We start from the raw sequence: 12,389 nt of genomic DNA, 5'->3' as shown, positions 1-12,389 counted from the left end.
TTAAAGGTAAAAGACGCAAAAATTATAAAGCACAAGCCTGCCTATTCAGCCTTTGCCACTGACTCATTCTGATGTTGTCCTTTGTAAGTCATTTAACTTGCCTATGCTCCAACTGGAAAACAAAATATATAAATATCTGCAAAATAAGCATCTGCTTAAAAAGCATCCTAGTAAGGTGTTTACCATATAAAGACAATAAATAAAATAAAGTCTTTGTTATGTCTATTCTTAATCTGGAGTCTGAAAGCAAAAATCTTTATCCATGACAGAATGCTATTCTTTAAACTATAACTGTTTACAAATTGTCAAATATTACGTGAAAATAACAAAGTAGAAAAAGGCACTAAGCTATTTTTGTTAAGTGGTTGGATTGTATGTGGCACAATTCTGAAGAGGTTAATTAGTGAGAGAAAGTGTAATGGACACTATACATAAGAGGCAGATAAATAAAAATACAAGTCAAGTGGTAGGGTAGATGGGGGGGTAAAATATCTGACAAAGGGAAGATGACTCAGTTGCTGTTTGTTTCAAAGATAGTCTAATACTGAGAAATTAATATGATGTATAACTTCAAACTACGCATATAATTTGAAAATACTTTTTCAAATTATGACAGCAGGAATATGACTTTGCAGAACAGCTGAGGAGTGTACAATTTCCCTTTTGTTTACTGTAGATCTAATTCAGAACTAGGGTTTACTAAATAAAGTGAGTTATACTGGGTAATATAAAATGATATATAATTTGTAAATATAAAATGTCTGTTGTCAGTAAAATATGATTGAATCAAGTTGTAATTTTTAACATTCAATTCTGCTTAGTCCAATGCGGGGTCACAGGGTGTTAATAAATAGTGTATACTATATCTAAAACTCACAGAAATGCAAATACATTCAACGGTACAAGTGTAAGCTCTACAAAGTTATGTTAAGTATGGACATTGTGATGGGATGGTGATTAAGTGCTGATTTCCTCTTTCTGCTCAATGCTGTGGGCATAACTCTCCGCTTCATAATACCTCAGCTAGAATGTAAGAGGTTCAAAAATAACAGATGATATAGAACACTATATGACAATCATAAACACAAAAAGAAAGGTTATTAACTGTTCAAAAATATCTAAAATACACATACTGCAGCAGCTTACCATTGCAGCATAATGAGCTTGTTGTTGGTATGCCGGTAACATCATCATCTGGTGCTGAAGTATATACTGCTGTTGGGCAACATGTGGATGCTGCTTGAGACAAACAAAAATACTTTTAAATGTCTTTTTTTAGCAGGTGCATTATTTGCATTATCCAAACCATAATATTTTTATTTCTAGCATGAAAGTTTTTTTTTATTCCCTTTGAAAATTGCAGACAATTAACATAAATAATCAATTTTTGGATAGTGGCAGTTATTAAAGTAATTATAACTAAATTATTAAATGTAACAAAAATAAGAAAAGCACAAAATAATTCAGATTCACACTACCCCCTGCTGATTAAAGTGCACATAAAACACTGAATTTTGTGAACTCAAGAGCTGTTTTTCTCAACACCTTTCTTAAACACAGCTAATTTGTATTCGGGCATACACTGCATGACAAGGCACTGAGGCAGAGTGTTACAACAGGTTTTTGCAAATGAGCACTGTGTTTTAAGCTGCAATCTGCCCATTTACATCTGTTATGACAGCATTTATAAGAATTATAATGGGAATAGTATTGGCTTTTGTAAAATAACAACAATGAACAATTGAATAAAGATTGATTTCGCTCATTTGAATTTATGAATATTAATTAAAGATTATTTTCTGTCTCTCTGGTGAATCTGAAAAAGATTCTGGATCACATCTGAAGAACCTGGATCACAAAGCCTATTTGCAACTGTCAACCAAATCACTTCCTATAGTTGACTAAGAGCATGACATGGGAATTTGGATGGCTCATCGTAGAGAAAACCCCAACTCTGATGTAAGTGCTAAACCTAACACAATTTATGTATTTATTCTTGTTTCAATAGAATTGTAAGAACTTTTCCTAAAGAGAGCAGCTTTTTCATCAAAAGAGCACAGCTATAGTTAGGAAGATATTAGCAGAAGCAGATAATGAACTACCAATCATATAATCTAAATACTTATGAATGTGCTCTATATTTTATTTAAGGAACAAGTTAAACTCATTAAGTTACAGCAAGGTGGCATATGTAAAGGAGAAAACCAAATCAAGCAATGAAGATGTATTTCACATTTGTACACCATATTAAAAATCAAACCTCAATATATTTGATTTGTTGGTTGTCTGTGCATTAGAAGATACTAATGTTACCTATAATAGTAGAGATAAATGCAAGTGTTAACCGGCTTCACCCGAGAAATTTCATAAGACAATGGGCCTCAGTTCTGGTGCCATCAGTTAATCAACTGGAAAAACTAAAAAAGTGTAACCAAATATATTTCAATTTTGGTAAGTCACTTTGGAAAATGGCATCAGTCAAGTAAGGAGTAATAATAATAATATTAGGCCACAAGAGCTGGTTACGCTTAAACATGCTATACAGTCATCCCTCACCTATCGCGGGGGTTATGTTCCACAGCCCCCCGCGATAGGTGGAAATCCGCGAAGTAGCGACCTATATTTATTTTATTATTTATACATATTTTAAGGCTTTATAAACCCTTCCCACACTCTTATAAACCTTTCTCACTCTCTTGTTAACCTTTCCCACACTCTTATAAACACTTCCTATGCTCTTAAACACTTTCTACATTCTTAAACACCGCAGACCAACACTGCACGCAGCGATCAGACGTCAATGTGTCTGTACTCGCTTTGTGAAGGGGGGCAGCTGAACTCACGCTGAGCAGAAATGGACTTTGTGCTGCTTCTGCCAAAATGCCTGCTTGTCGCTCTGCGCGTTCGGAAGGAGGAGTGTGTGTGTGTGTGTGTGTGTGTGTGTGTGTGTGCGTGGGTGTGTGAGGGCTGAACGCACGTTCGCTCAAACCCCCCTCCCCGGAGGCGCAGTAGCTCCTGCCACTTCGCATTGTCAAGGGGGTGGGGAGCTGAATGAACGCTAAGGAGAAGTGGACTTTGTGCTGGCTTTGTGCTGCTTGTCGCTCTGTAATAATTTAAAAGCCTCTACAGCACCTATTTTCCTGTCTCACTGTCTTTGTCTTGCGTGAAGTTAAAATGCTTTATAATAGTGAGATGTTACTCATATCCTTAGCCCGACATCCACATATCATATGTGTTAACAAAGTGTGTTTTATAAGTTTACATATGTTTAAAGCATGTGGGATGGGTATTTTAAGGCTTAAACTATAAAAATGCTTATTTATATGGTCTTTCTATATCGTGGATTTTCTCCTGTTGCTGATGGGTCTGGAACATAACTTCCACGATAGGCGGGCAATCACTTGTATCTAAAAACCCGTGAAGTCGTGAATCCGTGAAAAGTGAACCGCGAAGTAGCGAGGGATTACTGTATACAATTGCCCATGAGTAAACATTCTTGCATTGGATCAACTCCTGCTTTTTTTCTGCTTTTCCAAGCAATCTGGCTTTTGTTGAAGGTCAATGCAAAACACAATTTTATAGAAAAGTGTCTTCTTTTGAATTGAAACATGTAATCAGTAGGAATAATGTGACATTTGAGTATATATTATCATCTTTATTACATGTTAACGATTTTCATTTGTTTATGTTGTTCACTCAAGTACTTTTTTTTTTTTTTACTTTTTTTTAAAATATTTTTTGTCAGTTATACGAGATCTCCTTTAAAGACCGCAGATGTAAATAATTTCAGAGGTGGGGGGTCTGTTTCTCCTTTCAAATTCCATAGATTATAATGCAGTAGCTAGTGCATGAACCCATTAATTTTAAACTGACAGCACTGGACAACACTACTTCCTCCTCTGCTTCTATCTCCCACCCTTTTTGCTTCTAACGAAAAAACCCTTACACAGACAATCACAGCACCTGGCACCATCACTGGAGTTTTAATGCACTTGCTAACCAATGAGCTTTGCATCTTTCTTGAGCTTCTCTGAACTTCTTCTTTACACTTCTCACCTTCACACCTGACACTACACATCAAGCATGACCATGTCTCTTTTTTCCTGTCCAGGACACTGCCTCTTCTTCAGTTGTCTGTTCACTGTATTAGTTAGTAGTGCTGTTCACAATGCCTGTCATTTGCTTTTGCTGCATCCTTTGTTTCTCATAAAGCCTTTTCTCTGTGCAGTGCACAGCATGTATGTTATAATGACATTAATAAATACCAGGAAAAAAATTTTAGCAAAAATAAACAACACGGGTTAGCTAATTTTCTTTTTTGCATAACATCACCAAACCTAATTCAAAACAGCCAAAGCAGTTTTCAGATTCAGTGATATTTACCATAGATACTCGCGTATAAGTCGAAAAATTTATGCCTTAAAATTCATTCAAAAAAGCAGAATCGACTTATCCGCGGGGCAACACAATTGTCCATAGAATTTGGGTAATGACATTGTACACTCAACGCTTCACGGTGTTAAGTCACCGGTCATCTGCCGTTTCTCATGGTCTTTGAAATAATTATAAGCCAGCAACACTATTGCTAATTAGCTAGTTTTTTTTCTAATTTCATTAAATAATTCTTTAAAACTGTGAAATACTTGAATTTGAGCATTAGCTTTTGCAGGTTTTGGATAACATACCATCAGCTGCCACGTGCAACCAGATTTGGAATCAAAAGAACCAAGGCAACGCACGCTATCAATGCGATGCAAGCGCAGCCCGCAATTCAAAAAATTTCTCTGCCTACCTGTTTGTCTCGTCTGATAGTAGCTGAAAAGCAGCATCAGGAGAGAGCAGCCTGAAGTAGTCCAGCAGCGGGTGATTTGTCGTGTCCAACAGCAACCCATGCTGTCTTGTGAAGTCCGGTAGCCAGTTCGGCTCCCATGGATCAATGTCTGGGTATTCCTCCCACACGAACCTTGCCGTAGCTGCATCGGCTGCGCGAATGCGTTCAGCTGGCGCAGCATCGGCTGGTGTCCGATCAGCTGATGCCGGCTTCTCACTCTCTTGCTCGATTCCTGATCACTATCAATAAAATCCGATTCTGAAAAATCAGAGTCCGACTCAGCGATAATGTGCAAAACATCGTCTGCCGAGTGTTTTCTTTTGTGACATATCGACGCCATCTTGCCTTTGTTTACATTTCGCAACTCACGCACACGCAAGGATTAGTTGCCGAGTCAACGAGTCTAGCATTTCTCCAAAAACAGAGGGAATGCCTGTGACTTGACAGTGAGTTTTGTCTCCATTAACAGCTGATTGTCGTCCTCTATCTCTGATAGCTGTCAAGTTTTACCCTCGACTTATACGCGGGTCATAACAAATTTCGTAATTTTCGGCTTAAACAATACACTCGACTTATCTGCGAGATCAACTAATACACAAGTATCTACGGTAGTTTCTCTATTGGGGGGAATTTATCCCTAAATACAGATATATGAAAATGTCCTTTATTAGCAGATACCTACCATAGATGTATCACCCTGACAAATATCAGCTTATAAACTAAATGGGAAATACTGTTTTTGTTGATGAGTGAGCATCAGTCAGTCAACTTTGCATTATACATCGCTGCTCTTATGAAAAGAAAGGAGATAAATGGCATCAACTAAGAGAGGGAGAGGCAAGTTTGTTGTACCACGAGAATGTAACTGAGAGAATAAAACTGCATCAAAAAAAGAGCTAACTTTTACAAGTAGTAAAAATTTACACCGGGTATTACAGACTCAAATCAAATGTATGTTTTTATTATATAACAGTAATAGTAATAGCAGCTAACTACTCAATATGGTAAATACGGGGAGAGCCCAGGATCGAACCCACAATCTCTTGATTATAAGACAGCAGTTCTTACCTCTGCTACCAAGAGAACATGTCTATGTTGTGTTGATTGATATTTGGGCTTTTTTTTTTTTTTTACACATTGACAGCAACATGTAAATTGAATGATACCTTTTTCTTTGGTTATATGTTTGAATAAAAGCGCTCTTGTTTTGTTATACCTTTTGTGAAAGTTTTTATTTGACATTTGGACTTCAGTCTTTACATCTATATACTTCACATCAGCATTTTAATCATTCTACTATAAACATGAAAAAAGTTTCTGTTTTAGTTATGTTTTTAACATTTCTTGCCTTGCATTTCCTGTCATCCTATATTTACACAGATCATTGTAGACACGGAACAAACATGAAATGTATGTATTCCAAATAATGATATATTATTTACCCTATACAATTCCAGACACCTAACTTCCAGATAAAAAGACTTCAGCCCTGAGAATTTTGCATCTGACTTGACTTCAGCTACCTCGGTGGGGGATAAGTGAGCAGGCTGCTTGTGCTGATTGACACATTTACAAACAAAGACAAGCATAAGGAAGTGTGATGGAATTTAACGTGACCTGGCATTACAAATATTTTCGTAGGCTTCAGGGATTCTAGTGTTAATTATTACACTTTTAATTTAGACTACTTAAGCCACTAGGAAAAGTAATCCTGATAGCAAAAACTCTTGACTTTTTCGCTCTCCACAAGTCTGAGCTCATCTCTCTTCAACAGTCCATGCAGTGTCCTTTTCTATTTAATATGATAAACAGTTAATGTCATAGTAAACTATAAAAAGTCCCCTTTTTGACTTTGTCTGAAAGTACTGTTAACTGACTATGAAGTATAACATTTTTCTTGCTAGTATCTTCTAGCTTGCTTACTAGAATCTTCTTGCTTGTATCTATTTGTATTCTTTAAAGGTTACTAAATTATTTCCTGGAGACCTCTGTACTTTTTTTTATTTAAAAATGAAAGCACACACAGAAATTTCACTTACTGAATACAAAACAAACAGCACAATTATTTGGTCGTTTACAGTTCAATACTGTTTTTTGTCGGTGCCAGAAATGTAAGTTCACCTGTTGTACATATGCTTGCTGCATTTGCTGCTGCTGCTGCTGATGATGATGATGATGCAACTGTTGAAGCTGTTGAAGACGCAAGTCTCCTTGTTGAAGTTGTTGCAGCACTCTATGCTGTTGACTGATACCCTGAGATTGAGGTGTGCAATGCCCAGTTCCAGGCCCCTGAAAAGCTACAAATAAACATGCATTTAAACATTCAATAGCAGAAAGCACCAATCACTCAATTATTACTATGTAGGACCTTTAACAGATACTTCCAGAAAAATCAGTACAAATCATAAACAGGAAACGCAATCACATAATACTGTGATTTTGAATTGAAGACATTCTTAACAAATGAATGAGGCGGAGATAAATAAAAGGAGGTAAATAAAATTTCACTACATCTTTTACATTTGTATAATTAGTTGCCTCCATCTTTTTAAATGTAGTCATTCCGAATTAAAACATTACAGACTGATTAAAAATACTATTTTGGATAAACATTCTCAATTTCATCACAATGGCTGTGAAATTCGTTTATAGCGTTCTGCACAACTAGATATATTTTGTTATAGCACTTTATGGCGGGATGCTTAGTCGCTTTGGCTATGTGCTCTCCGACTCAGAGTTTGGTTTTTCCAACCTGCCTGGATAAATACACCTATAGCCGGCAGGATATTTTATTATTTTCTCTCTTCTTGTGTTTTTAACTCTTATGCCTCACAATGAGTTGACTGCACCTTCAATTTCGTTGTTCCTTTGTAAAAGTGACAATGACAATAAAGATCTATCTATCTAATACAGAATGCTATTTTTCACTTTATTTTTAAGTACTTGATTACCTACAAACTGATGCCATTAAGGCCTACTGAGTGTGACTTATGTGTAGTAATTTCATATATCACTGACAAATTAATGATTAAAACAAAAATGAGAATGTCTAACCATATTTACCCCTTCCCCAATATTATGTATGACCTGGATGCAATTTTATATTAAATAGTTTTCATAAAGTTTTCAAAGGTATCTGGGTTCTAATATAGCATATATGGAAAGTAACTTTGGAAGATTTGGTATGCTTTAACCTACTGAATGTATTCATTTTTCTTTTAAACACTATTGAATGGTAGTGGTATATGGTAAAATAAATAATGTATACACAGCACAACAATAAAGAAAATTATCATTATATTAAAAGATGTTTACAACAAATGTCTTCATACCTTGTTGTCCATTGCTAATATTTCCAGCAGAAACAGACATTTTCACTGGAGTTACAGAGTTTTGAATTGGCAACACATTTGTGTTTGACGTATTGGAAGCAGCCTTTGGTCTCTGTCTTGGTGCAATTGAAGTTTCTGTTGGTCCTACTGATTCAGTTATTCTGAAAGAGTCAGTGCATGTTTTACACAGTTGAACTAATTACAATATTAGTCAAATTGACATGTAACAATTTTAATGTAAAACAAAGACTGGGCTGTTTTTGGAACTTGCTAATCAGTAAACAAAAGCCTTTCTATAAATACTACATTACATAAAAATAGCACCAAAACCTCCAAAGATTTAAAATGATCTCCTTTCTTGTGTAAGAGATACGCCATTGCTCTCTGCATTTAAAAGCCAAGCTTGAAGACTCATTACTTTAGTCCAGAACATGTTGATTACAGTGTCTTATTAGATGTTCACATTACAACTTTGTTAATCATTTGTACATAAATGATTGTCAAGAAAACTTGACAATTACCAGGAACTGTTATTGACCCTCCCCTTCAGTTTCTATTCTCAGTATTCTGCAGTGACATCTGACGGAAAAAGTGTTTTATTTTCTCCAGGAATGCTGCCGACTGTAATTTTGTTTCCCCTCCTCTGCTGTCAACAGGCCACAGCACAAGTACATAATTTACTGGATTTAACATTGTCTTGATTCGTTTACATTATTTATTGAACTTGCTCCATTTTAGTGTGTGTTTAATGTCATTTTTGTGATACTGTAGGAGTCTGTGCATATTGTATAGTTGGTCATTTTCTGTTAGTATATTTTACATGTAATGATTTTTAAATATTCTAAATCTGTATTCGAAAATTACTATATAAATAAAAAATAAATTGAACTGTAATGATTGTTCAGTTATAAAAATTAAAAAATAGTTTGCTGTAACTAACATTTTTGAAATACAGTGATACCTAAGGATACGAGTGCCCCAATGTACGAGTTTTTTGAGATACGAGCTGTCACTAGGTCGATTTTTTGTCTTGAGTTATGAGCCAAAATTCGAAATACGAGCCATCAAAGAGCTTGTCCCCGCACATTCCGAGGAACTGACGACACAGGAGTTGACGGAACTACATACACAGCAACATACGGAGGTTCTGCAGGAGATCGGTATCGCGGAGCAGTTTATCTCTTAAAGTGAGATAAAGGAAGTGTTTGCAATGTGGGAAAAAGTTTCGAACTTTAAAGAAAAGAAACACCCTGAAAAAATTACAACTGATCATACAGAGGCACTATTTAATGACACTTGCCTAACGCCTGACTTTATTGAAAAGAAACTGAACTTGCAGCTGCGCCATTTAATGTCACTTGCCTAACGCTTGACTTTATTGAAAAGAAGCTGAACGTGCAGCCGCGCTATTTAATGTCACTTGCCTAACGCTTGACTTTATTGAAAAGAAGCTGAACGTGCAGCCGCGCTATTTAATGACACTTGCCTAACGCCTGACTTTACTGAAATGAAACTGAACTTGCAGCCGCACTATTTAATGACACTTGCCTAACGCCAGACTTTACTGAAAGAAACTGAACGTGTAGCCGCGCTATTTAATGACACTTGCCTAACGCCTGACTTTATTGAAAAGAAACTGAACTTGCAGCGGTGCTATTTAATGACACTAATGACACAAAATATGTGAATAGTTCCTAGCAGTGATCAGCTGCTTTCACAAAATATTGTAAACAAAAAGTCACATGATTTGGTGTGGAGCAGGCTTCCAACCAATTACTGACTATTTCTGGGACTTCTGGAGACAAGTATTGAAGAAGACTTTCAACAATCATCCAAATAACATTTGAAAGATAGGAACCAAATGTATTTGGCTTCAAGAATGAAAAAGATGAAACAATATACAAGGATTTAACAAAAGGAGGGCTGAAAACTGTACATATACCACTGCAAGGATAAATTGGGCATTACATGTTACAAAAAGTAAATTAAGCACTATAAGAAAAAAATTCAAGGCCAGCCAATCTATATATATAAAATTCTTTTCGCGTTTGAAACGGAAATTACGTATGACCACAGAGGAACATGAAAAACATTCTTAATAAACCTGATTCTTGCCGAGAGAGCAAATGGTGACATAGCTCTGGCTGTAGCGTCATCGGGAATCGCTTCTACATTATTAGATGGAGGCTGTACAGCACATTCGGCATTGCAATTACCATTAAACCTCACTCATGACGAAAATCCAATTTGCAACATACACAAGGCATCTGGAAAGGCAAAAGTCTTGCAACATTCAAAGATAATAGTTTGGGATGAGTGCACCATGGCACATAAAAGAGCTTATGAAGCCTTGAACCGAACAATGCAAGATCTCAGAGATCCTACCAAAATAATGGGAGGTACTGTTGTTTTACTCGCAGGAGATTTTCGTCAAACATTACCAGTTATTCCACGAGGGACACCAGCGGATGAACTCAACGCATGTTTAAAATCCATGCTTCTCCCACGGTCTGTTATACAGTATGTCACATGTTCTCGGGTAGGTACACCAAAAAATTTATACATTTATGCACGTAATGGGCAAACAAACAATGTAGTATACCCAAAAGCATTGCAGTAGTACTCAATGTATCTTTACTTCTTGAATCGCTTCTACATTATCAGATGGAGGCCGTACAGCACATTCGGCATTGCAATTACCATTAAATCTCACTCACGACGAAAATCCAATTTGCAACATACACAAGGCATCTGGAAAGGCAAAAGTCTTGCAACATTCAAAGATAATAGTTTGGGATGAGTGCACCATGGCACATAAAAGAGCTTATGAAGCCTTGAACCGAACAATGCAAGATCTCAGAGACCCTACCAAAATAAAGGGAGGTACTGTCGTTTTACTCGCAGGAGATTTTCGTCAAACATTACCAGTTATTCCACGAGGGACACCAGCGGATGAACTAAACGCATGTTTAAAATCCATGCTTCTCCCACAGTCTGTTATACAGTATGTCACATGTTCTCGGGTAGGTACACCAAAAAATTTATACATTTATGCACGTAATGGGCAAACAAACAATGTAGTATACCCAAAAGCATTGCAGTAGTACTCAATGTATCTTTACTTCTTGAATCGCTTCTACATTATCAGATGGAGGCCGTACAGCACATTCGGCATTGCAATTACCATTAAACCTCGCTCACAACGAAAATCCAATTTGCAACATATGTAAGGGCTCTGGAAAGGCAAAAGTCTTGCAACATTCAAAGATAATAGATCCAATTTGCAACATATGCAAGGGCTCTGGAAAGGCAAAAGTCTTGCAACATTCAAAGATAATAGTTTGGGATGAGTGCACCATGCAACATAAAAGAGCTTATGAAGCCTTGAACCGAACAATGCAAGATCTCAGAGATCCTACCAAAATAATGGGAGGTACAGTAATCCCTCCTCCATCGCGGGGGTTGCGTTCCAGAGCCACCTGCGAAATAAGAAAATCCGCGAAGTAGAAACCATATGTTTATATGGTTATTTTTATATTGTCATGCTTGGGTCACAGATTTGCGCAGAAACACAGGAGGTTGTAGAGAGACAGGAATGTTATTCAAACACTGCAAACAAACATTTGTCTCTTTTTTAAAAGTTTAAACTGTGCTCCATGACAAGACAGAGATGACAGTTCTGTCTCACAATTAAAAGAATGCAAACATATCTTCCTCTTCAAAGGAGTGCGCGTCAGGAGCACAGACTGTCAGAAACAGAGAGGAAAGCAAACAAATCAATAGGGCTGTTTGGCTTTTAAATATGCGAAGCACCGCCGGTACAAAGCTGTTGAAGGCGGCAGCTCACACCCCCTCCGTCAGGAGCAGGGAGAGAGAGAGAGAGAGAGAGAGACAGAGAGAGAAAAACAGTCAAAAATCAATACGTGCCCTTTGAGCTTTTAAGTATGCGAAGCACCGTGCAGCATGTCGCTTCACGAAGCAGCTGCACACAGAAGGTAGCAACGTGAAGATAATCTTTCAGCATTTTTAGACAAGCGTCCCTATTGGGATTAATAAAGTATCTATCTATCTATCTATCTATCTATCTATGGTCTAGGTGTGCGAACAGCCCCCCTACTCACACCCCCTACGTCAGGATCAGAGAAAGTCAGCGCAAGAGAGAGAGAGAGAAAAGTAAGTTGGGTAGCTTCTCAGCCATCTGCCAATAGCGTCCCTTGTATGAAATC

At 37.0% G+C, this 12,389-nt stretch overlaps 1 protein-coding gene across 3 annotated transcripts in view; it reads right to left on the bottom strand.

The window, feature by feature from the left end:
- The window catches only part of bmp2k (BMP2 inducible kinase), a 194,798-nt gene that overhangs the window by 40,570 nt on the left and 141,839 nt on the right, over positions 1–12,389 (bottom strand). For 2 of the 3 annotated variants that reach the window (XM_051929548.1, XM_028805601.2), the window contains exons 10-12: positions 8,164–8,324; positions 6,953–7,128; positions 1,147–1,239 (exon numbers count right to left, since the gene is read on the bottom strand). In XM_051929548.1, coding sequence (XP_051785508.1) covers positions 1,147–1,239; positions 6,953–7,128; positions 8,164–8,324 — 430 coding nt within the window. The remainder of the gene's footprint in view (positions 1–1,146; positions 1,240–6,952; positions 7,129–8,163; positions 8,325–12,389) is intronic. The other variant, XM_028805602.2, reaches the window with a different exon arrangement.

The sequence above is a fragment of the Erpetoichthys calabaricus genome, chromosome 7, assembly GCF_900747795.2.
Source record: "Erpetoichthys calabaricus chromosome 7, fErpCal1.3, whole genome shotgun sequence".
NCBI lineage: Eukaryota > Metazoa > Chordata > Cladistia > Polypteriformes > Polypteridae > Erpetoichthys > Erpetoichthys calabaricus.
Note: the sequence above shows the minus strand (reverse complement) of the source record. Positions and strands in the feature narration are given on the sequence as shown.